This window comes from Oreochromis aureus, linkage group 23, assembly GCF_013358895.1.
Source record: "Oreochromis aureus strain Israel breed Guangdong linkage group 23, ZZ_aureus, whole genome shotgun sequence".
Lineage (NCBI taxonomy): Eukaryota > Metazoa > Chordata > Actinopteri > Cichliformes > Cichlidae > Oreochromis > Oreochromis aureus.
Genome location: NC_052963.1, coordinates 734,465 through 761,085, shown reverse-complemented (window position 1 = coordinate 761,085; position 26,621 = coordinate 734,465). Strand labels below are relative to the sequence as shown.

Below are 26,621 nucleotides of genomic sequence, written 5' to 3'. Positions count from 1 at the left end.
ACACTTAAAATAAGACAGAATCAGCTAAAGGGCAACATTTCAGCAAGCTAAAGGAACTTGTTTCAAGACAGTCAAAGGAGTTTGCAAAGAAAAGCGTCTGGACTTCTTTGAGTTGCTTGAAGACGTTTCACCTCTCATCCGAGAAGCTTCTTCAGTTCTAAGGTCAAATGGCCGAGAGTCCCAGATTTAAACCCAGTGGGAGTATCCCCCCAAGGAGGGACAAAGGACCCCCTGGTGATCCTCTAATCACATGAGCCAAGGTTTGACTACGATGACCTGGATGACTGAGAACCTTCACAGACATATTGTTTCAAGACAGTAAATCTTAAAAGTAGACAATTTTCACTTGTTCCATTGGCAGATTTTTTTTTACTTAATACAAGATATTTTAGCTTGAAATAAGTGAAAAAAATCTGCCAATGGAACAAGTGAAAATTGTCTAGTTTTAAGATTTACTGTCTTGAAACAAGTTCCTTTAGCTTGCTGAAATGTTGCCCTTTAGCTGATTCTGTCTTATTTTAAGTGTAATGAGATGATTTTGACTAGAAATAAGACAAATACTCTTGGTAAGATTTTGAGTTTTTGCAGTGTAGTAAAAGCCTTAGGACATGAGCTGGATGTGCCACAAGTACAAAACAGGCCTCAAAATAACCGGCAGCTTGTTTGGGCCCTGAGTCACTGGTTGAACAGCAGCACTCCCACACATTGGCAGAAAGACATTTTTCAGAATACTATTTAACCCCCACATGGCAAAAAGAGTCATGTTTTTTTTAAATGACAGCACGACATGGTCAGTGACAGTAACAGGTAAGTGTGGCATTCTTAAGTAACAGATAAACATTTGTTGGATTTTAAGTCAAAGAGTAAACGGGCGTCCACGCAGGATGTGATCACTGTGTTGTTGAGAGTCAGCGGCCTGCAGACATTCAGGTTCTTGAGGGTTAACTCCAAACTGGCCCGCTTCACGTCATCAGCAGCCATTTTGATAGTTGTTGCCTGAAGGTCTCTGTCACTACAAATCACTTCCTATGTGGGTGCCTTTAATAACAGCTGTTTGCTATAAGACAACCAAAACACACACAGAATATAGAAAACTTCAAACACTATTTTGAAGAGAATTCCAGGAACTGGGTGCAAAACTGTCGCAGCAAAGACTGTAAGACAGCAGGAGGCCAGCTTTGTTTAGGCCAAGCAGATACATCAGACAACAGTGCAGAGCAATGGACACTGTCATGACTTCATGCTAGTGAGCACACAAGCCACTAAAATGTGAAAAAGCTGAAGCAGGTTGCTTCACACCTTAATAACAGACAAATGGAGCACCAGAGCAGATAGCAACAGTCGTACAGTAAGTCCATTTAAACCATTTCCCTCTTCGGTCTGTCGAACACGACACAAATGCAGCATGCAATTCTAATCATTTGCTTCAGCTGGATATCGCAGCACCCACAGACGCCTTCTCACAGTCCCACAGCTTTATCCAAATCTCTGCGAGCATGTTCAGCTCCTGATCGTTGGAGACGCTGACACAGTACAGATTCCCCTGTAAGCACCGCTCACTGCTCAACTCTAGGTGTGTAGTCAGGCCGTCGAGTCTGAATGATCTTTGGTCGTGGTGGGCGGGGCTTGTCATCCTGGTCGCTGTCATCGGGCGCTGAGCTGTCACCGCGATCGTCGTCGCACACATGGACGACCACGCTGGGAGTGGTTGGTGTTGCCGTGTGAAGCTCGTACTTCCCCCCTAAGAATAACACAAAAACGGTCAAATTGGAGGACATGTACCGAGTCACTGTGCAGTGATGATGTTTCCCTCTTCGGCTAAAGGGATGATGCAAAATGGAGAACAAAGCTGATATCAAGATCCTGACGACCTGATGAGCTCAGTCTTAGATGTCAATGAGGACATCTTGGAGCCTGTCTGACATCAGCTGGCAATTTCAAATGTATCAAAGAAACTATTTTAATCATTCAATTTTAGGAAATATTGCTTTGATATATCTGGAGGCAGAATCTAGATGCTTTAGCCACATCAGCCGACACAGCATTAACACACCAACTCCTAACCCATACTACCTTTACTTCTTGTAACTTTGACATTGGTGGTGTGAACAGCATTAGCATGTGGAGCTGCAACAGGACCAGTCTGAATAGTTTGAACAGTCAAATATTCCATATGTTATACGTTTGTAATTTGTAATGAAGACTCAAGTGACATTTAAAGTAATAGGGAACAGCTTTACTAAGTGACAAACGTGTTTCGGGGTGTGGCCTTCCCGAATCCGGTCTTTAAGTCTGACGTCATTAGCCATTCCCGGGTCCAAACTCTGCTTCAGGTCTCAAAGTCAGACGATCACTGCAGCATCTCTGAGAGTTACAAACTGTCTAAATTCTTTCTTTTTTAATAAAATGATCAGCGTTGCTGCTTTACCAGGTGTAACAATTAAGTTTAACATCCATGAAAACAGGATTTATTAAATTTAACAGAGTTAGAAGTTAGCAGGAAGTTAGCTCGCTAGCTTCCACCTAAACATGATATAGCATGTTCTGACTGAGAGATTCCTGAAACATTCAAACGTACAGCTCTGCTATCACTTCCAACATAAATGAAGACAGAAACTAAACAGCAGTGATGTTTGTAGGGTTACTGAAGTTGGGCTAGCTGCTATATAATGATGTGCTACGTGATCCTAGCGACACAGCTATGTTAGCATAGCATAAACACAGTGAAGCTGGAGGGTGAACGCTAACTTTTTTCCACTCAATAAAAGCTAACGTGAGGGTTCCCGATGGTTAGGGACAAATGGAATCGCATGGCAGGATGCTGTAAACGGACCAAACTTCAGTCAGGAGAACAGCTGAGATAATCCATCCACAATACCAGGTTAGTCATTAATATACTGCTGCATGGGCTGGGCTGTAGTTACATTGTAAGGGTTTAAACACTGAGCTTTAAAATGAACAGTGGTGATAAAAACCGAGAGAGGCCGACAGTGATCACTGACTGTTTTTAGGGGCTTGTAGATTACATAGAGCAAGATACAAAGCACTAAAACAAGTTAAAAACACAACAGCCTTAGTGAACACAGAGTAGTTTGGGCTAGGATTTATCACGTCATCACTTAAAGAACGGATTACTTTAAGTGTTGCTGGAGTCTTCAGGTCATCAGATCTTTGTCTTGTCCGTGCACCTTGGAAGAAGGTGAAGTTGTGCCAGAAACATTTGTTGATATAGGTTTCTAATCCTCACTGCTTTTAAATGTGCTGTGTGTCTATGCCTAGCAGACGTGCATGATGTGTGGGTTTCCCATCACTTCCCTGAGCTCAGTGTCACCCATTTCTCTCGAGGAGCCAATTCACCTGTATTATTGACCAATTATCATTAAACTGACCTTGAAGACCTCAGTGAACGTTACCCAAATGTCAATGGTTTGTATCATAATTCATTAAAAACTATCAGGGACTCAGCTTCCTGAGTATCTGAAATCTAGTATGCACTGTTGCTCTATTTACGTCATGTCATCTCGATCCCGATCTGGGACATCTTTTCTCTTAGGAGATTGTTTTGTAGTACATGGTCCCTGTTAAATAAAGTGGAAATGAAAATGAAACACTGCAATGAACACCTACCATAGCGCAGCTCCTTAAGTGCAATAGATGGTTCTTTTGTCCTTTTTAAATCTCATTTTATAGTTTTTCTCTTATTATTTTTGTTCTTTTCAGTGCAGCAGGGACGGCACTTAATTTTGTTGTATTTGTTTCAGTGACAGTAACGATGCTCTGATGGCAGTGTTGAGTTTTCCCTCTAAACACGACACCTGTCTGCAGTTCTGCTGGCAGTCAGTGCTACCTGGCTCCTGACTTTGAGTTGTAGGTGTTGATGTCAATATCAGTGTGGAGACAATCTCACACACTTTGCACCTGTAATCAGTTATGATGAATTTATCGACATAAAAAGGTAAGATTAAAAGAAGTGGAACACCGTTTTAAATCATGTGCCACTCAGCTTCATTCCAAGCCTGTAAAGAGCCTTCAGTTTGTATTTGAGGCTGCAGGAAGTGTCGATTGTGTTTTACAAACCTGTCACACATTCACACACAGATGGAAAACACAAATCATAATGTGTTGTATACCTGGCCCCAGTTTAGAGATGGCACAAAGCAGGTCATAATTGATGACCGGTGTGGCGTCCTGAGACTGTTCCCAGCCGACTGGAGGGGAAGCAGGAGGTGAGATCAGGAACTGCTTCTCTGGCTTGGGAGGCTCCAGACGAGGACTCCCTATGTGAACAGACTACACAGTGCAAAGGCAGGGAAGCACTTTAAATAACCAGCAATATATCACAGGTTATACTGAAACTGTCTCATCATATAGAAAGAAACCAAAAGTTAGTCATTGCCAAAGAAACGGATTGATGATTATGTTTATGTCACCTACCTACCCAGCTAACTAATGGACTGACATTTATATAGTGCTTCTATAGTCTTACCACTGAAACCACATAGTCACATTAAACCGTAGATTCATTCAGTGATTTATTGGATATTTTTTTCTGTGTATTTCACCAACTTTAACTACAGTGAGAAAATTATTTATTCAATCCCTTTCTGACTTTGTAAGTTCGCTTCATTCTAGTAGAAGAAGACGGAAAAAACATTGCAAAAGTTCTACAATGATTTGCATGTAACTGAGCATGCAACTGGCATCAGCTCGTCCCACTGCTCCAGTGTGAGTACCACCCAAAGAACACCGTCCCCACAGCACACATGGAGGTGGAAATCCTATGCTTCCGGGATCCGCCCTACTGTGAAGTGGAACGTCTAATCACTGCCCACTGCGTCATTCACCACAGGCGCATTGTGTACCAGTCACAGCAGATGGCCCCGCCCCTCCCTGAGCCTGGTTCTGTCGGAGGTTTCTTCCTTTTAAAAGGGAGTTTTTCCTTCCCACTGTCGCCAACGTGCTTGCTCATAGGGGGTCATCTGATTGTTGGGTTTTTCTCTGTATGTGTTACTGTAGGGTCTACCTTACAATATGAAGCACCTTGAGGGGACTGTTGTTGTGATTTGGTGCTGTGTAAATAAAATTGAATTGAAATGTTTATTATTTTGTAGCATCAGAAAGGATGAATTAATCAGCTAGCTAACATAAAGCAAGCTAACAACATTGTTTAGGTAGACAGAATGTAACACCCTTATAAACTACACTAGGTTATTCTATTCTTATAAACATATACACAGCAGCAGCTCCATTCATATTAAACTGAAGCTAACATGTCAAATGTAGTCTGGAGGATGCTGATTGATGTAACAACACGTGAAAGTACGAAAAAACAATTATGAACATCTCTATAAGAGAAAAAAGTACAAGTTGTTTTTTTAGTTATTTCATTTTTCATTTATTATTCCAAACTCTGGGACAACCATAGATGACAGTCAGAAAGTGTATCAAGAGCTCTGCCTGGTTTAGCCCGTTGAAGGTCTGAAAAAGTTACATTCATGTGTCTGATAGATCTCAGCCTACAGATATTACCTGAGCGAAGTAAAGTCTCATTTCTTTGCCGTTGAAGTCCGTCTTATGTAGTCGGAGTCTCGCCTCCGCTGCAGCCAGAGCATCTCTGAAACTGATCCTGATCCGGCGAAACGACTTGAAGTACTGGAACTGCACTTCTGAGTCGAATGAACGGAACAAAGCCTCAAAGCCAGCCTGGAAACAAAGAGGAAGCAGACAGTAGGAAGAGACTGAAGTAATGACTGAAATCTCTGAATCGTCTTACAGACTTCAACTCCGTTCAGCCCATTTAGCACTTTCTTCACTTTTTAGCTAAAAATATTGAGCAAGAGCCAGTTAGAAATAGTTATTTGAAGATGCTATGAATAAAGCCACAGACATCTGATCATGCAGACACACTAAAACGATCGATATTACCTAAACGCCTAGAGATTAGCACACATTAGTGCAGATGCAGGATTCATCTTTTTCTTAACACTGTTTTATTATCCAGTTGTACCAACAGCTTAAGGAAATCCGTTTTAAAAAGCACTGCCATGCTGCAAAATCCTCATTAATGTGTTTTACAGTCAGTCTTGGCTGTCCATTACACCATCTAACAGTCGAGTTGCTACATTACTACTGAAAAACAGTTTTTAGAGGGTAGTTGAGCTGGATGCTTGGGTGTATTCAGCTGTAAAATCAAGTTTAAGCAGACCTCTCAATAGTTACATTACATGACGAACTGCACATAAAACCTATATACAGTCAACACAAAATGCAGTTGCCAGCTGCCAGTAGATCCTGGAAGCCAGTAAAGATGTCTCAGAATGCATACAGGGTCAGCTGCCTCGGTAGTCAAATTCCAGGAAATCCTTTAGTGACACCGTACTGTTACCTGCACCTCAGAGTGGTGGAATAACTCCCGGTTGGTCACCGAGGCCACCAGGCAGAACCGGTTACATTTAGTGGTCTTAATGTGCATGACAGGCGACCCGCCGATCTGCAACCTTTTCCACCTGATAACTGAGTTCAGGGTGCGATGCAATGCTGTAACAGTCAATGAAGTTGAGGAAGAGGAGGGACGAGGTTGGAGGACTGTTGCTTTCCCCAGGGTGACGGACAAGCAGAGACAACGGGATGGTTCCAAACAGGACCGTAGTCGGGTTCTTCCCCAGCACTGGCTTCACATGCGTTTTTGTTGGAAAACACAGCAGCAGTTTTTCTCCTTCGGTGCCCACAGTACATCAAGTCCACAATGTTAGAGACAGCACATTCCAAGATTATGAAATAAGAATCTAAAGTTAGAAATTGAAAACAATCTGCGTTTTCTTCTGGTGCTGCTGCAGCTTGTTCCTGTCTCGCTCAGCAGCAGACTGAAAACTCACGGAATTTTCCAGAGATTTGGGTGTGGAGAGCTGAAAATGTCACTCACACTTTAATCTCTCTCTCTCTCTCTCACCCAGCTCCACAGCCTATGACGCATTGCCCACAGTCCCCTCCTCTCTTCTTCCTGGTCTCATTCACTGCAGGCCAATCATCGGTGGAAGGAGGAGGGAAATCTATTTTCTTCTCTCTTCCTATTCCTCCACTGACAGATACAAGCCAACGCTGACTAATCCTACAGAATGAAGGGCAATGACTGTGTCTGTGCGAGAGAGTGGGAGAGACACAGTGGAACACTGACATCACTCTGCCTCCTGATACTGTTTATTAGTGGAAACTATGACAGTGAGCCTCACTTTGGATTCCACACGTAGAACAAAAACATACATTCATATCTTTTCTCTTTGTATATATGACTGAAGGACAGAGAAATGACAGATGTAGTTGGGAGACTGACACCCAAAGTAAAAAATAAAAGGGGTGAGGGAAGGGTAGAAGGACAGGACTAGTGAGAAGCATGAAGGGATCCAGAGGCAGCAGGAAAGTCTGCAGATAATAACATGTTTCTGTGAGGTATTAATAGCAGAGAGCTTAAAGCTTCACACAATGACAGACAACACTGTTTCTGACTGCTCATACAGTCAATATCATCATCATCATCTTTATTGATAAAACACTTTAAAACAACCAAAGTGCCGTACACTGGAACTAAATAATACAGTTACATAAGATATAAATAAAAGCCAAATAAAAGAAAAAGTAGAATCATTAATTAGTTAGATATTAACTACTTTAATTACAAGAAAAACGTCTCTCTGAGGCCAAAAGCCAAAGAATAAAAATGACAGTTGACATATACAACATACATGATTTCTTCTTTTCATTTCATTGTGGGGAAAAAAAAGCCACAATATTTACAAAGATCACCAAGAAGCACTTAGAGTGCAGATGTCTGCTAAATCAATTTGACTGACCTTGAAGGAGAGGTCAGAGGTCAGTGTTTTGAACAATGACCTTGGAGACTTTGGTAGATCTGAGCCAAATTTGAACGGATTGTTAAGACTCTAAAAATCATGTTTACGAACACCACACCATGAAGCTACCAGCAGATTACTCCAACCTGGAAGTTCCTCTCAGGCACTGTAGCAACCAAGCTGAGTACGCACACGTTTCCTTTACACTGTACAAAGCTAATAACACACTGATAATATTCATGGGGAACTCAGTGGGATTGTAAAAAACAACTCTGGATGCCAATTCAATTCAATTTTATTTATATAGCGCCAAATCACAATAACAGTCGCCTCAAGGCGCTTTATTGTGCAGTAGATCGCACAATAATAAATACAACTGGCCAACAGAATGTTCTTGCTGCTGTTCTACATAGACCTCAATCCCCTGATCATCACCGACATCTGTCACACATCTGTCACACATCTGTCACACTTGGGGTGGCAGTAGCTAGGTAGAACAGGTCATCTACTGATCAGACGGTTGGTGGTTCAATCTCTGGCTCTTCCAGTCTGCATGCCAAATATCCTTGAGCAAGACACTAACCCAAAGTTGTTCTCCGGTGCATCAGAGTATGAAAGTGTGTGAAGCTTAATTAAGTTACTTGGGTAAGTCTAAATTGCCCATAGGTGTGAACCTGAGTGTGAATGGTTGTCTGTTAGCCCTGCGACAGACTGGAGACCTGTCCAGGGTGCACCCTGCCTCTTGCCCTATGGTAGCTGGGATAGGCTCTAGCTGCCCTGCAACCCTGACAATGAGAATGGGTGGATGGATGGCATGTTGTATAAAGGACTTTGAGAGTAGAATCAGTCCATTTACCATTTAACAGTGGACATGGCTACAGATTTTGCAGTGGAGCAACCATCAGCCAACTACTGTACATGGGTGACAAGCTATAAGCCAGGACACTGACTCACTGATCCACATCACCAGGATGTACAGTGAAGGCATCAGGATGTTATTCAGACTGGATAAGTAAAGTCGAATGGCTGCAAAGACAGGCAAGCTCATCCGGACTGAAGGGTGGAGGCACAATAGCAGATATAGTACAAAAGCTACACATACCTGGAAATCCCACAGGCCAGTGGGAACCTGATGAATATGCAAAAAGGTCAGCCACAGTCAGGTAAAGCCAGAAGGACAGACAGGTGCTGACAAGCCAGTTGAATGGTAAGAATAAGCTCCAAGCTATTGCTTGGATGCATATGTCCTGTAACAATAAGCAGGCACAGAAAGAAATAGGGAAAACCCTCCACCCAAAGTCCATGACCACGACACTATCTCCCAATAAAAGAGGGAGGACAAGGATTATTAAGTGTCAGAGCCACAATCCAGGACCTCAGCCCCAAACTATGCAAAGCTGCCCCGGAGACTATCCAGCACAATGCAGCAGGATGTAGGATGCAAGCTGTGACAGTGCTCACTGAAAGGCACGACCAAGTAGCTTGATTGATGTACAGGATCATCTGTGTGGCACATGGACAACACAGTCCCAAGTCCTGATGGCAGCCATCAACAAATGCTGTTGAGAACAATGAGGCTAAGGTCCTGTGGGACTCCAGACAAGCAGCTGTTGGACAACCAACCAGACACAGCGGTAGCAGAGAACCATAGCTGTTATAGATCCTGGTCCAGCTTAGAATATCAGGAAGAACGAGCATGGGAAAATCGAGAGGTACCAGGGCTGAGGGAACAACTGAAGCAGATGTAGAAAGGTCTCTGAGGAGCTCTGATAATGGCTGTGCGTCAGTGCTCCCCATCCAACCTGTAGGAGCTTCAGAGGTGCTCGAAAGCAGAATGGGAGACACTGTCCAAAAATAGGTGTGCCAAGCTTTCAGCATCATACTCAGAAAGACCAAAAGCTTCAGCAACGTATTGTGCAAAGGCTGTGAATTCTTATATACAGGTTACATTTCTGTTTTTTTACTTTCAATAATAAAACATGTCACTTTGTCACTGTAGAATTTTGAGGTGAAAAATGTCATTCATTTGGGACTAATGCTATGACACGACTAAATATGGAAGAAATGAGTTCCCAGTTGCACTGTACATGGTAAGGCATGAATATACAAAGAATAAGAAAAAAATCTAGTGACTGTCTTTGTGTGAAATAAATTAGCTAAAATACTGGAGAAGAAAAAAAGTATCCTAAGAGGAAGCAGATTGCTACACATGCCAAATAAGCAAAGACACAACCGGTGAGAGAAAGTCCACACAAGAGGTTCACTTACAGGAAAATCCATAAAACAAAATGACCAAAACAGAAACGCCAAGACGGAAACAGCATGCACCATTTATGGCCAGCTGAGCATGGGTGTAAATGCACAGTGACTCATGTCACCATCCTGTGTGTGTGTGTGTGTGTGTGTGTGTGTGTGTGTGTGTGTGTGTGTGTGTGTGTGTGTGTGTGTGTGTGTCAGTGTCAGACAGAAAATGTGCAAACAGTGCTGTAATATTAGTGAGCCACCTGACAGCCTGCTGATGCTCCCATGTCCATCGAGTGTTGTGTATTGATGTTGAGCAACACAGAAACTACAGACATGCACTAATCACCTCCAGGTCTCAGCCTCACCCTGCTGCAGCCACTGTGTGTGCAAGCCCAGCCCTGCATTTTTTCCATCCCACTGTTTTTGTTTCATCTGCACATTTTTTTCCATTGCCTCACCAGGCAGACACAAAACAAGCACACATATTTTTATTGCACCATGCTCTCCTTTCGAGCGCAGAAATACAACTTGCACAGCTCAGCAGACATTAGTATTTAAATTGATACTGAGCTACAGTGATCATGTAGAGACAGGCCTCTACTGCCCTCCTGAGGCCAGTAGGTGCATAGCAAAACTATAATAGAAGATTTGGAAAATCATCATTTTGCTGATAATACTGACAAGCCTTCAGGTCTTAGCTGGACACTAACTTCATTTTTCTCTAACTAGGTAAGTAGAACCAAGAAAGTTTAGAAAACTGTTTAGCAGAACCTTACTGTGTCCACTAGTTAAAAACATTTGTCCAAATGTTTGTTTGTTAAAAAGATTTTTCAGTGTTTTGCACACCTTTGTAGGGCTGTGCGATATGACCAAAGTCTCATATCCCAATATAAGACATTTATCGTCCCGACAACGATATTTATCACAAAAATTTAACATTTTCAGCTAATTCTGTGAATCTCGTGTTCCATAAGTTGAAACAGGCGCAATTTTCTTTTTGAGTATTTATTACACGGCATGCTGTGGGGAAAAGCCTGCTCTAAGGTGTATTTTTTAGCATCTGACAGCTCTTTTTGGCCTCTCATCCATAAACACTCTCCATACTATTTCACATGATTCAGTTTATTTTGAAAAATCTCAACAGAATCTTCAGCTTTATTGTGAAAGGTTTATGTGGAAAATAAACAAGCGGACAGCGGAGCCACACGATCGTTGTTGCTAACGATAACACATAAAAACAGGCGCTTGTCCGTCTGTAGTGTGGTTATATTAAATATAAGAGAACAAGAGAACTTTAAGAAATTCTACAGTGACCATCAAAACGATGAAAAAAATATTGCCGTAAACAGTTTATTTTGCGACACAACAAAACAAACGATAGCGTAAAATGAAACGACAGACGTTTTTATATCGTGAGCCGATGTACAGTGGCGTGCAAAAGTATTCGGCCCCTTGAACTTTTCCACATTTTGTCACATTACAGCCACAAACATGAATCAATGTTATTGGAATTCCAGGTGAAAGACCAATACAAAGTGGTGTACACGTGAGAAGTGGAACGGAAATCATACACGATTCCAAACATTTTTTACAAATAACTGCAAAGTGGGGTGTGCGTAATTATTCAGCCCCCTGAGTCAATACTTTGTAGAACCACCTTTTGCTGCAGTTACAGCTGCCAGTCTTTTAGGGTATGTCTCTACCAGCTTTGCACATCTACAGACTGAAATCTTTGCCCATTCTTCTTTGCAAAACAGCTCCAGCTCAGTCAGATTAGATGGACAGCGTTTGTGAACAGCAGTTTTCAGATCTTGCCACAGATTCTCGATTGGATTTAGATCTGGACTTTGACTGGGCCATTCTAACATGGATATGTTTTGTTTTAAACCATTCCATTGTTGCCCTGGCTTTATGTTTAGGGTGGTTGTCCTGCTGGAAGGTGAACCTCCGCCCCAGTCTCAAGTCTTTTGCAGACTCCAAGAGGTTTTCTTCCAAGATTGCCCTGTATTTGGCTCCATCCATCTTCCCATCAACTCTGACCAGCTTCCCTGTCCCTGCTGAAGAGAAGCACCCCCAGAGCATGATGCTGCCACCGCCATATTTGACAGTGGGGATGGTGCGTTCAGAGTGATGTGCAGTGTTAGTTTTCCACCACACATAGCGTTTTGCATTTTGGTCTCATCTGACCAGAGCACCTTCTTCCACATGTTTGCTGTATCCCCCACATGGCTTGTGGCAAACTGCAAACGGGACTTCTTATGGTTTTCTGTTAACAATGGCTTTCTTCTTGCCACTCTTCCATAAAGGCCAACTTTGTGCAGTGCAGGACTAATAGTTGTCCTATGGACAGATTCCCCCACCTGAGCTGTAGATCTCTGCAGCTCGTCCAGAGTCACCATGGGCCTCTTGGCTGCATTTCTGATCAGCGCTCTCCTTGTTCGGCCTGTGAGTTTAGGTGGACGGCCTTGTCTTGGTAGGTTTACAGTTGTGCCATACTCCTTCCATTTCTGAATGATCCCTTGAACAGTGCTCCGTGGGATGTTCAAGGCTTGGGAAATCTTTTTGGAGCCTAAGCCTGCTTTAAATTTCTCAATAACTTTATCCCTGACCTGTCTGGTGTGTTCTTTGGACTTCATGGTGTTGTTGCTCCCAATATTCTCTTAGACAACCTCTGAGGCCGTCACAGGGCAGCTGTATTTGTACTGACATTAGATTACACACAGGTGCTCTATTTAGTCATTAGCACTCATCAGGCAATGTCTATGGGCAACTGGCTGCACTCAGACCAAAGGGGGCTGAATAATTACGCACACCCCACTTTGCAGTTATTTATTTGTAAAAAATGTTTGGAATCATGTATGATTTTCGTTCCACTTCTCACGTGTACACCACTTTGTATTGGTCTTTCACCTGGAATTCCAATAACATTGATTCATGTTTGTGGCTGTAATGTGACAAAATGTGGAAAAGTTCAAGGGGGCCGAATACTTTTGCAAGCCACTGTATATATCGTTATATCGAGCAGCCCTACACCTTTGGCTAAAATATATAAGAGGATCTATTAAAAAACTGCTTCCTTGGTAAAACCTTCAGAAACTCTGTCTGAGCCAATCTGCATTTTTCTGATGTACATTTTAAAGATATTCAACTTGTTTCCAGTTTTTAAGCTTTTAAAACTCAGTCACATTACGTTATTTCTTCCTGCTGCTTCCTGCATCATTTATTTCTAGGCCAGAACTGCATGCAACTATGCTTTTTGCCATTTTACAAATTTAATAGTGCACTCTTAGAATACTTCCATGAAATACACATTAAACATGACCATAACTCTGTGTGTTCCAACATCAGTATCACCATTAACAGCTATGACTTATAGGTGAAAGATTCAATTCATAGCAGCAATTAGGACATGTAAATATGTTTTTAGAAGGTAGAACAATGCAATGAATTTAGAATCTTTGTTTTAGAACTTCTTTAAATCCCAGTTCCAGTGTCAAATCTTCATGGATTGGACTTGTTTGTCCAGCACATCCCACTGATGTGGGATGTTGGACTGAGATCTGGGGAATTTGGAGGAACACTTAACACCTCAAACTCCTTGTTATGCTCCTCAAACCATCCCTGAACCTTGTTTCCCCCTTTATGGCAGGAAGCATTAACCCACTGAAAGACACTGCAGTCATCAGAGCATAGAGTTTCCATGAAATGGTGTACATTTGTCTGCAACCATGCTTAGGCAGGTGGTACGTGTCCAAGTAGTATCAACATGGATGACAGGAAACAAGGTTTCCTAGCAGAACATTGCCCAAATTGTGATTGTGATATAACATGAACCTGAGTCCTATTCCATTCTTAATCCATAGTGTTTAATATGAGGTTGGCCCACGTGGTGCAGGTATAACATCTACAAGTCTAGAACCCATGGATATCACCAAACGCTGTTCTTCTTCCTTTAAAACGCTCTGCTAGGTCTTTACTGCTGTCAGCGACTATCAAGCAATCAATCAAAGCTTTATTCGTCACATGCAGGTTGCCCTGCAGTGAAATGGGACCCCCCCCCCCCCGACCTTACACACACAACACAGACGTTACATGGGGATACAAGTCGGAGATCGGTAGCATTGCAGAAAAAAAAAAAAAACACAAATGTACACTACAATGGGAAAGTACAAGAGGAAAAAAGAGACCTCTACTCATGCTGTGCTTCCATTGTAGGACAGCATGAGGACAGGAAACAAAAAAACTCCTCTGCACAAAAAGCACATAAATGTCCACAGCACAACATTGTAAAAGACATGACAAGCCACAGGGTTGGGTGGGGGTGAGGAGTAATCCGAAGCGAACACAGCAGCCGCCCTGCACAGCGCTACCATTCCAGCGCGGCACACAGACCCGCCGTGTTCCCCCGCAGGAAACAAGCATCGAAGGCGTTTGGAAAGGGAGGGGGGATGAGTGTGTTCATATCTGTGTGTGTGTGTGTGTGTGTGTGTGTGTGTGTGTGAGTGTGTGTCCAGAGTTCAGCTGAGACAGTGTCCTTCGCCCTGCCAGGCTAAGTAAACAGTCGTCCAGCCAACCCAGGTGGCCTTGAATAGAAAGGGAAGAACAGTCTCAACACAGTCGTTATCAGGGTGTTGTTGTTCAGCTCCAGCCTTGAGACCGCAGCTGGTGCCGAAGTGGTCTCCGCATGAAATGGTGGTTTTTACTTTAGTGCGAACAGCTCATATGAATTTCAAAGCTGTTCTAACAGTCCGACACTGGTCTCTCAATCTCCCGTTGGAGAGCCGCGAGCTTCTCCATGATGTTATCCAAACTTACGCTCCGTGGTGTTGTCATTTCTTGTGGTCAAAGAGCCGGTTCTGAGAACTCACGACCGCGGTGCGCTTCCCAAGATGTGATCAATTTGCGCCCAGAGGTGTTATTCCGAGCGAGCCCCTCCAGATGTAATCCAGTTTGCACTCAGAGGTCTTGTTCTGAGTATTCACGGCAGCCGTAAGCCTTTCTAAGATCTTATCCGTGCTGACTCAATGAGCCCATTTTGAGAAACTCACGCCTCGTCCCATCGTTTCAATCCCAGCGGGCAGCCTTGTGGGGGTTTGAACAGCCGGTTCCGCTTCCTTAATTCTTCGATAAGTCAGGGCCAAGCCAGCTCCGATCAGCAAGAACCCTGTTATCATGGTTCCGAATAGGTAGATATCTTCAGCACTCAGGCTCACCCAAGCCCAGACTTCTCGTTGAGAAAGGGTGTCAATAGCAATCAGGGACCAGTTGATCAAATCCATAATTCTCTTTTAGGTTTTAGAGAACAGACTGTGAGAGAGTGTTCCAGGGAAAAGTAATACAAAAAACACCAGACTAGACAAGGACACAAGAGGCTAAGCAGGGAAGCTAAGGGAGAGGAGGAGGAGGAGAAAAAGTGTGACCGCCTTCGCTGAGAGCCAAACGAGAAACTGGCTAGACTATTTATGTTTTGGGTGTTTCTGCATTCATTTTTGTATCTAATAGGTGAAACGTGTGCTCCATTGGGTTGAGCTTCTTGTCTTTGAAGAATACCCTAATTCTTTAGGTGGGGTGGTAGCGCAGATCACCTACTAATCGGAAGGTTGATGGTTCGATCACCGTGTGCTGAAGTCTGCATGCCAAATATCCTCGGGCAAGATACTAACCCTGAGTAGCTATGTGATGCAGTGTGAACGCACATGAATGTTAGATAAGAAGCACTTACAGACAAAGAGCATAGAAACCCGTGACTGAGGCAAGTTGTGTAAAGCGCTGTATAAGAACCAGTGCATCTTACCATGACTTTACCTTGAGAACCTTTAGGGCTGCTTTTGCAGTATTTTTTGATCTTCCATGTATTTTGTCACATTTCTCTTGTTCCTGGTGAACTCCACAATGGGATTAGGGTGTCGCTCCCCTCCCTGTTCAGCCTGACACAGTATACACCACAGTAAAAGCAAAACTACAAAAGCAGCCTAGGTAGTGTTTGCCCTAGAAACATTTTCAAATCCATTTAATGCTGGCATGTGTTTAAACAGACGTTATTAAAACATTTGCATGTACATACATATTAGCTGCCTAGCTTAAGCTTTTCTAAGGAATATGGACCGTGGAATGCACTTCATACTTGCTCACTACTGACTTCCTGGCTTTAAATATATTATCTCCCCCCTGCTGGTAATGTAATTATTGCGTGCAGTAATGCAACTTCTGCATGCATGTCTATTTCACGTTTTGGAGAGGCAAAGCATGAAATGTAGAGAATATTGAGCTTTGAAAGAGTGAATGACTTCTTTACATTACATTAACAACAGCATGATGGAAAGAGGGCAGGTCCAGTAAAATAAAGCAGACGAGCTGACCAAAGTACAGGCTCAGCAGTAGGGCTGCACGATTTTGCATAAAATGAGAATCACGGTTTTTTTGCTTAGAATTGAGATCACGATTCTCTCACGATTTTCTTTTCCAATATAAATATTTATTCCACTTATTAACTGCACATCAACTTCGTAACAGTTGAGACTGAACATAAAAACAACAAATGTCTCACATTTTGTCGTTGCTGCAAAATGTTGTGCTGCTTGTAATTCCGTCTCCACCGTTGCTCGACACTGCGTGTATAGAGCAGGTAGTGCAACAATAGAAAAATAGTTGCGGCACTGTGTAGCGTTTGTCTAGGGTGTTGATCATTTTCCTAAATCCCTCGTTTTGCACAGTGTTGATGGGAGCCATGTCTTTGGTCAGGTGATAAGTGATAGCCTCCGTAATTTCTTTGTGCCTGCGGGAGTTCGACGGGTATAGTGTTACCGCACCAGATCCGCGGCTCCGAACCGTAGTAAGGAAACCTCTGGCAGTTACTTGAAGGTTTCGTGACTGGCTCGTAGCCGGCAACTAGCTTACTGTACAGGTCAACTCCGCTAGTAAAAAGATCGAAGGAGGCGTAGGAAAACTTCTTCTCCAAGGCACGAAGGTTCCCGTTATTGATGTTTGGGTGGTTGACCGGGACGGATTTTCTCCTGTCACTTTCTTGTCATCCCTGACGTGTTCTCCGTTGTTTTTCCTGCCAATTTGAGCATCACGGCACAGCTTCTGTATCACGTGGTATAAGGCTCCGCCCTTGTCATTTGTTGAGCAGGAAGAGTGAGCGCTTGTTTTCATGCAGATTACGTCCCGGATCAAAATGCGGTACAATCGTCATCGTCGTCTTTTTTTTTTTTTTTTTTTTCGTTGTGATTTGGAAATGAGATCGCACATAAGTATGAATCGAGATCGCGATTTTCTAACGATTACCGTATTTTCACGACCATAAGACGCACTGTATTAAAAGGCGCAGTCTCAGTTATGTGTGCCATTACTGTATTTAACACACACATAAGGCGCACTGGATTATAGGGCGCATACAAGTACCGTATGCGTATTTAAAAATAAAGCGGGAGCAAACCTGAGTTTGGTACCTTACTCACATTTTTATTACCGGTAATCGTCATCATCAACAACACACAAGCATACAAGTGTGCGTATTTAAAAATAAAGCAGGAGCAAAATAAAGTTTGGTACTCACATTTTTATCATCAATCAAACCCATCGTCCTCATCCTCTGTGTCTGAATTGAACAGCTGCGCTAAATCTCCACCAAACATGCCAGGTTCACTTTCTTCACTGTCAGAGTCACTTTCCGTGCCGTGCGGCTCCTCGGAAATGATGCCGGCTTTTGCGAAAGCTCGAACAACAGAGCCAGCAGACATGTTAGCCCAAGCATCTACAATCCATTGACAAATTGTGGCGTAACTCGCCCGGCGCTGCCTTCCACTCTTGGTGAAACTGTGGTCTCCATCGGTCATCCATCGCTCCCACGCCGCTCGCAGCCTTACTTTGAACGGCCGGTTCACACCGATGTCCAGCGGTTGGAGTTCCTTTGTCAGGCCTCCCGGAATGACAGCAAGCTCACAGTTCATTTGTTTCACTTGTTTTTTCACATCAGCTGTGAGATGGGCACGCATAGAGTCACAGATCAACAGTGATGGTGATGCGTGGAAAAAACCACCTGGTCTCCTTACATACACCTCCCTCAGCCACTCTTTCATCATTTCCTCATCCATCCAGCCCTTTTCATTTGCCTTAATGATGATTCCTGCTGGAAACTTCTCTTTAGGCAAAGTCTTTCACTTAAAAATCACCATAGGCGGCAGTTTCTGTCCATTAGCATGGCAGCCAAGCACAACAGTAAAAGAAGACTTTTCGTGCCCTGTTGTGCGTATCGCTACCGTGCTGGTCCCCTTCTTCTCCAGTGTGACTCACCGGGATGTCAAAAGTGAGCGGGACCTCGTCCATGTTTGTGATGTGGCTGGGCTGGATGTTTTTGTCGCCGATGTGTTTGCTGCAGTAGGAGCGGAAGATGGCCAGCTTTTCCTTATACCGGTAATCCGCTGGAAGTTGCTGCGCTACCGTAGTCCTGGTCCGGATGGAAAAATGGCACCGTTTCATAAAACGAAAGCACCAAGACGGACCTCCTTGGAAATGTTCAATGTTCATCTCTTCAGCTAGTGAAACTGCTTTTAGCCGAATGGTGACCGTCGAAACGCTTCTCCCGCTCGTTCTTTGCTCGATGATCCACCACTCGAGTCTTTCCTCCAACTCGGGCCACCTCGCCTTATGTCCGCGGAAACTCAGCTGCGTTTTCTTGACCTGCCGGAGCTCGTTTTCTAGCTTCCTCCATTTGCGAACCATCGATTCGTTAATCTTAAATTCTCTCGCCGCTGTTCGATTTCCATGTTCCTCCGCGTAGCTGATGGCCTTCAGTTTAAACTGTGCTTCATAAGCGTGTCTCTTTGCCATTTTCAGGGTTGTTAAAACAACGATGTCCTGCATAACGCACATACCTGTTCTTTTATACAGGTATGTGCGATAAAGTCAACGCCCACACTTCACCCTTTAGCGTTCTCATGGTGTTCTCTACTACGTCCTCATTACAACACACAGGGCGCACTGCGCTATAGGGCGCGCCATACTTTTTGAAGAAAATCTAAGACTTTTAAGTGCGCCTTATGGTCGTGAAAATACGGTAATCGTGCAGCCCTACTCAGCAGCACTTTCAGATTAGCATCTATAAGAATGGCTGAATAGAATAAGTTTAATCAGCGCTATATCAAATTTCAGTGCTATATAAAGCATATATAAAGTCCTATATAAGAAGCCATTTCATTAAAAATGGCTAGAACGCTTAAAACTCCTAAAACCTAACTGAATAAGCTCAGATTAGGTGCCTGTTGGAAGTATTTTCCCACTTTGTAGTGATCAGTGTTGAGGTCATAACCAAGGCCAAGTGGGACTACCAGGACAAAGTCCACAGGAGTCCACTTACCGCTCTTCTGACCCCAAGCAATTATGACTATGCTGTATCACTGACCTGGTTTTTCTTTTATTAGTCAGTGTTCAGTCTGTCACATCTCTCCCAGACAAGCTAAACACCCTCTATGCTCACTCAAACACAGTTTCATGTCCTCTAGTGGGGAGTGAGGCTGCCACAATGGCCTTCAAAAAGGTCAACCTATATAAAGCTCCAGGACCAGAAAGCTAGGGCTGCTCAATTAATCGAATTTTAATCTCGATTACGATCTGGGTTTTCAACGATCATTAAAAATGACTGAGCCGATTATTAGCACCTCCCTCGTGCTCCGTGTGGCAAATCGAGCGCACCTCTCTGCGTTTCGAACACACGTCACAACAATTAAGAGGACCCGAGGGAAGCTCGGAAAGCTCGGAAAGCTAAGCAGAAGTTATTTGGAGAGGAGAGGATAATGGCTGCTGAAGAAAGAATGCCGTTGGTTGAAAAGAGGTGAAACGACTTCAGTGGTGTGGGAACCAATGTTCCTCTAAGCTGCGCATGCGCATGATTGCGCACTGCTGGCACGGTCTCTGCGCACAGAAAATCTGCGTTGCGCACAAAAAAAATCTAACCTGAATTGAAATTAAAATTAAAACTTTAACAATCCTGTTTTGCAGTGTTAGTCAGTGAGTGACTGGCTGCTCCTGTATGTGATTAGAACGATGCCACCTTATCCTGTAGTCCAGCCAATGATGCGATTCACATTCGTATATACGCAGCCAATCAACGTCGCTGACAGGCTATGACAGCGTCCTTATGTGCAGACACCGGTGTTTTAGCGAGCAAAGCGGCGTGGCTGATGTGCAGTGAAGCCACATTAATGACAACGTGTCCAACCATTGGAGATGTGAGCAGGACAGACGAACAATTGACGGAAAAAGTGGGGACTTTATACCAGTTTTTAAATTGTGTTGATCGGCCACGTAAAACCAGAGTTATGATAAAAATATCTGCAATGTTTGGTTTTCTTCCTGAATACTGTCGTTGTTTATATTTACTGCGGAAGAAGCGGTAAAAGCGGCGTTTTATAAGGAAAACGCCGAAAGCCTGTGAGCAAAAACAACACCAAAACCCCCACCCTTTCCTATTGGTCGAAAAAAGTACCTGTCGACCAATCAAAAAATGATATAACAACGTGGCATCTAGTTGTTAAGAAATGGGGAAGTTTTAGGAGTGTGGCGGTGTTCTGAGATGTGAGAGATTTGAGACGTTTAGCACAAATCTTGTGTAGTTAGTGTGTAGTTAGTGTGTAGTTAGTGTGTAGTTAGTATGTAGTTAGTGTGTAGTTAGTGTGTGGTGTAGTCAATAGTTTTGTTGGTGTGTCAGAACAATGAGGCGGCTGCTGAATGTTACAGGTGTTACAGCAGTGATACATCTCCTGTTGTCAGGCCTGCAGGTATCAGGCTGTTGTTCTCCTTTATCTCATAGTGGACAGAAATTAGTTTTTGGAGTGGCACAAATGATTTGTGTGGCATCAGATTTGATGCAGAACAGCTGATTGTTCTGTAAATAGTTTGAAATGTTTATTTAAAAACGCCTTGGCTGCATTAAAAAAAATAAATAGCTGCAAAAAACTTTGTTGTTTGCCAAACTGAGTTACTTTTTTGAAGAACTATATAATTAATTGCCCAACATTGGTCATTATATACTGTATTTGGCAGACAGAGTTACAGACTCTCTCCCAGACCACAGACTCATGATACAAGTCAGAGCTTTATGAAAAAAATAAACAAAGAAAGTTGTGTTTTCAAAATTGGAGTTCAAGTTATTTTTACTTCCAATAGTGTTAACATACTACACAGGTCAGGAACAGGATTTTTTACATTTTCATTGTAAGTGGGCTAAAGCAGTTAATTAAAAGTAGTCTAACATAAATGTAAATGCTGTAATTTGATTATTTTAATAAACCATGTAACTTGGATGGATTCGATGCTGGCGTGACCACAGTGCACACGTCTGATGTCGCTCACAGTGGTCCAAGGGACGCTCAGGGAGTTTGTGTGTTCGCTCAGACACATGAAATATTAGAGGGAACATTGGTGGAAACATTATGGGTTCGCAGAGTCAGACGTGGATCAAATATTATGCAGTATTTTGAAGTTCACTAAACATAGATGTTTACATTTTTCATTTATTTTTTATATTGCAAACATTTGCACTGTAATCAGTATTTGCACACTATTTTAGATTATTTTTTGACAATCTTTAAAGCCATTATTCAATACATTGTTATTGTTAAATAAATATCGTCAAATAATCGAGATCTCAATTTCAGTGAAAATAATCGTGATTATCATTTTTGCCATAATCGAGCAGCCCTACAGAAAGCATTCCTGGTCATGCTCTCAGAGCACGTGTGACCAGCTGGCAAATGTGTTCGCCAATATCTTCAACATCTCCCTTCAAGGCGTCCACCATTATTCCCATCGCCAAGAAACAAGTGGTCTGTCTAAATGACTACTGCCCTGTTGCACTAACATCAGTCATCACAACGTCAACAGATGGTTAGACTACACATCCAGTCTACCTCCCTTACACGCTGGTCCAATTTGCCTACAGAAGAAACCGAGCCACAGACGTTGCCATTGCTTTGGCCACACACACTGCCCTGCCCACCTGGAAAAAGGGAACATATATGTGTGAATGCCCTTAGCTGACTACAGCTCAGCATTCAACATGATAGTCAGAGTTGGAAAACACACTAACTCCTCGCTCATCACAAACACAGTACAGTACAGATGTAGCACAGATGATATGACCACCACGGGCGACAATGACACAGTCTACAGAGTGGATGTGAAGGGACCGAACAACTGGTGCTAGGACAACAACCTCTCTCGCAACATCAATGAAACAAAGGAGGCGATAGTGGACTACAGGAAACAACAAAAACAAGTTGACCTTGGTGGCTGTTAGATGAGCATCAAACATCCAAAGAGAAGTTTTTGATGTTTGTCTTGTTACTCAACTGAGTCTCTCACCAACTGCTGCACATTGCTGCACCCAGCATCCACAGGAGAAACTGCTCCCAAAGGTGAAAGTGAAGTAACTGCACAAAGTATTAGTATCACACAGTCCTGGCTTCACCAGCACAAATCTGTTTTTCCATACAGCACATGTCCACTGGGACTGAATACCCCCTGCCTCCCTCAGAATGATTCTTCTGGTTTTATTTTCATTATGGCCATCAAATATTAATGCAGTAACATTTCTGATTTACAGGATGGGGAGTCCATGGAAATGCTCACTGATTTGGGATTTGCCTTGGTGACAGAACCACCTCTTAACCTGCTCACCTCCTTCCCCCAAGAAGCTGCAGGAAATGTAGGAGACCATCCATGACGTCTTTCATTTTAGCCATGTTCCCCTGTGTGACATCAACGAACACTCTGACTTTTCGGTTTAATCCAGGAGCATTTTGGGTCTGAACCCAACTGGACCTTCTTTTCTGACTAAAGCTAGCAAACAGACTACAAACCCGAGGACTCCAAGGTCCCAGAGACGTTTTCCAGCAGAATCAGTTTAGGGGCGTGACTATAGCTGTCACTAGTCTTTAATGGAGCTAATTAACTGATTTTCATGTATCGATGATAGTAATCCATCTGCCACCAGATGGAGTGATGAAACCACATAAACCTGTGGCTCTCCTGCACACACATCTTTCTCCTTTAAGGCTACTGTGCTCCATAGATTCAAGTTTATCTCCTAGGTAACCGTGTGTGTTTCTTTCTGTCATACTATCAGATAGTTCTTTGTTTTTAAAGCAAAATATGGAATTATCTCTAATGAACTACACTACACAAAAGCACCAAAGCTATTGGTTCATGTTTCACGTTCATATATGATGTAAACACTGTTTAGCCGCACACAGGCCAGTGCCTGACAGCTTACCTTAAGCCTTTCCTCGTTGAATAAATCCTCCGCCACTTTGCAGGCCACCAGGGCGTCCGGTAAATCCGTGAACTGAACATCTACCGGGGCCGCCTCCTCCTCGCCGCCATTATCCGCCTGCTGCATCACCCAAATATCTGGAAACATCGACAGCCTTCCGTCAGTACCGACACATGCTGATTGCTGCCTGACTCTACACCTATCAGTGCTTTGATACGCCGCGTACCAAACCCAGGACATGAAGCTATTTTTCGTGGTTAAAACATATTATTATGACAAAGGCGTCGCTGCGCTGTTTACCCACCGGTGTTAGCAGCGATGTCCTTTCTGTGTGTGCCTTCAGGCAGCCGCTGGCTCCTCACTGTGCTCTCAAACCCGAACTACTGTCTGATATCAGCTGTACTTCAGCTACCTGCAGCTACACGGAACAGCGGAAGCATTTCCGGGTTTTCTTTTTCGCCGGGCCTTCGCGGCAGTCTACATCCTTTCCCGGTGCGTTACTGCCCTCTCACGTTATTTAGCGGTCCGATGACTTACCTCCACACTCAGTCACATGTTGGTTCCCTATAGTCATCTCATCTGTTTTTTCCTGTTATCACTCTGTTCATGGACCCTGTTTCTCGCCTGCTCGCCTTTGTATTACATGTAAAAGTCGAACTTTTATATCATCATGCCAAACCTTTTGCTATTTCTTTATTAATTCCTGCTACCCTTCAGACTTCCCTCCATCACTTGTTTCCTTTATTAACAGATGTCTTTGTTTACCCTTCTCATTGTCTTACTGCATGAATATGATGTTTTTACCTTTAACTGATGACTGAAAGAGTTTCACAAACAAAACTCAGCTGGTTCTTGACTGTCTGCTTATATCTTAATGAGTGACTTGCTTTTTGTTACACCACCTCTTCAAGTTCATCTACAATCAAAATGAACTGCCAAAAATCCAAAGCTTTATACTCTTTCTTGGCTAACTTCGTATACAGACCCTTTCCAAAAAATTAGAATATCATGGAAAAGTTTATTTATTTCCATAATTCCATTCAAAACGTTAAACTTTCTTAGATTATAGATTCAGGGCCCACAACTTAAACGATTTCATGTACTTAGTTTTTTATTTGTACATAATTTGGGCTTCCAGCTCATAAAACCCTCAAAAATAGGATTTCAAAAAACTAGAATACTGTCAAGACATCACCATCTAGTTCTCAGTTTTTGCAGGAAAAAAGAAGAAGAAAGAAATTAGGATCACATCAAGTCAATCAAAATGTGGTACTTTCAAAATGATATGTCAATCTTCAATACTTGGTTGGGAATCCCTTCGCGTTAGTCACTGCTTCGATGCGCTGTGGCATTGAGGCAATCAGCCTGTGGCACTGCCTGGGAGTTATGGAAGCCCAGATTTCCTTGATACTTGCTGTCAGCTCTTCATTGTTTTTGGGTCTGGTGGACCTCATTTTCCTCTTGATACCCTATAGATTCTCAATGGGGTTTAGGTTCGCCAAGTTGGCTGGCCAGTCAAGCCCTGTGATGGCATGGCCATCAAACCAGGTTTTGGTGCTTCTGGCGGTATGGGCAGGGGCCAGGTCCTGCTGAAAGATGAAATCTGCATCTCCATACAGATCCTGAGCAGAAGGAATCATGAAGCCCTCCAAAACATTCTGGTAGACTGTTGCGGTGACCTTGGATTTAAGAAAGCAGAGTTTACCAACACCTGCACTGGACATTGCACCCCAAATCATGACTGACTGTGGATATTTCACACTGGACCTCAAGCAGCTTGGGTTCTGTTCCTCACCCATCTTCCTCCAAACACTTGGACCTTGATTCCCGAATGAAAGGCACACTTTACTTTCATCGGAAAAGAGGACCTTTGACCACTGGTCAGCAGTCCAGTCCATCTTCTCCTTGGCCCAATGGAGTTGCTTCCGACGTTGGCTCAGGCTCAGAAGTGGTTTTGAAGCTGTGACTCCTGCCTCATCCCACTCTTTCTGGATATCTGCCAGATTTTTGAATCTTCTGTCTGGTAATCCGCTGAAGGCCACAGTCATCTCTTCTGCTGGTGCATCTTCTCCTGCCACATTTTGCCCTTCCACTAGACTTTCCATTGATATGCTTGGACACATCACTCTGTGAACAGCCAGCCTCACTAGCTATGAACTTTTGTGGCTTACCCATCCTATGGAGGGTACCAATGATGCTCTTCAGGCCAGTTGTCAAGTCTGCAGTCTTGCCCATATTGAACTTAACAGAGACAATTGAACCAAACTGAAGCAATTTAATGACACCTGGGAAAACCTGTGCAGGTGCTTTGAGTTTAGTAGATGAGTTGTGTGTGACACTCAGTTTAAAACATTCATGCCCTGTAAAATTTGAGCTGATGTCTTGACAGTATTCTAATTTTTTGAAATCCTGTTTTTGTAGGTTTTATAAGCTGGAAACCCAAATTATGTACTTAAATAAACAACTAAATACTTGAAATCGTTTAAGTTGTGGGCCCTGAATCTATAATGTATGATAGTTTAACGTTTTGAATGGAATTATGGAAATAAATAAACTTTTCTGTGATATTCAAATTTTTTGGAAAGGGTCTGTATATCTTTAGGCCTCTTAGTTCTCTAACCTTCTTACTCAAAAAGAACACACTTTTTCTTATATTTGTTTCAGCTGAATTAAAACAAAAACATTTTTCTGTTTCACATGTCTGTGAAGCTTCTCAGTCATCCAGGTCGTCGTAGTCTAAGGAGCTTGGAAAGAAAAGTGTCTGGACTTATTCAAGTTTCCTTGATATCTTAATATCATCTATTAAAGATACTAAGAAGAAAAATCACTGATAGTATGACAAAATGAAGACAGCATTTAAACACATTCATGTAGTAAACTGGGCTGAGAGTGCTTCAGTAAAATAGTTCTGGTGAACCTGCACTGTACAAATAAAACTGAAGTTTATTAGATGTTGTATATATGGCTTTGTCTATCTACTAGAGGCTATGTTTCATAGATGTAGCTGTGATGTGTCGTTGAATGTGTTAAGAAACTCCAGATCAAATGGTACTGGTCTCTGGGTGGCAGAGTTTAAGCTTGTGATCATGTGGGATCAGCCTTGGTTTAATCCCTTAGAGTGAGAGGGAAAGAGAGAGAGAAGAAAGCGAGGAGGCGAAACGTACTTATTGATGTGGAACGGTGCCTAAGGCACAGTGCTGATGAGAGAGCCCTATAACCATCTTTCAGGGGAAATCTGGATTTTTCTCCTTACTTTA

At 42.9% G+C, this 26,621-nt stretch overlaps 1 protein-coding gene across 4 annotated transcripts; it reads right to left on the bottom strand.

The window, feature by feature from the left end:
* Positions 1 to 1,336: 1,336 nt before the first annotated feature.
* LOC116312358 (calcipressin-1) lies at positions 1,337 to 23,828 on the bottom strand. 4 transcript variants are annotated; one of them, XM_031729756.2, is made up of 5 exons: positions 23,669 to 23,828; positions 23,365 to 23,501; positions 5,530 to 5,703; positions 4,131 to 4,290; positions 1,337 to 1,741 (listed from the first exon to the last, which is right to left on the bottom strand). In XM_031729756.2, exons 2-5 carry the CDS (start codon positions 23,488 to 23,490, stop codon positions 1,557 to 1,559), a joined length of 645 nt encoding a protein of 214 aa, XP_031585616.1. In that variant the 5' UTR covers positions 23,491 to 23,501; positions 23,669 to 23,828; the 3' UTR covers positions 1,337 to 1,556. The 4 variants fall into 4 exon arrangements, with proteins under 4 accessions (XP_031585616.1, XP_031585618.1, XP_031585617.1 ...); XM_031729758.2 differs by lacking the exons at positions 23,365 to 23,501; positions 23,669 to 23,828 and adding an exon at positions 6,392 to 7,063; XM_031729757.2 differs by lacking the exons at positions 23,365 to 23,501; positions 23,669 to 23,828 and adding an exon at positions 6,386 to 7,059.
* Positions 23,829 to 26,621: the final 2,793 nt, after the last annotated feature.

What these genes read in the sequence shown, in the direction of transcription:
- LOC116312358 (XM_031729756.2), bottom strand. Translation starts at nt 23,490, where the DNA reads ATGCAGCAGGCGGATAATGGCGGCGAGGAGGAGGCGGCCCCGGTAGAT. An exon ending in TCAACGAGGAAAGGCTTAAG is followed by an intron (nt 5,704 to 23,364) that starts GTAAGCTGTCAG and finishes CTTTGTTTCCAG; the next exon opens with GCTGGCTTTGAGGCTTTGTT. An exon ending in TGAGACTTTACTTCGCTCAG is followed by an intron (nt 4,291 to 5,529) that starts GTAATATCTGTA and finishes TGCACTGTGTAG; the next exon opens with TCTGTTCACATAGGGAGTCC.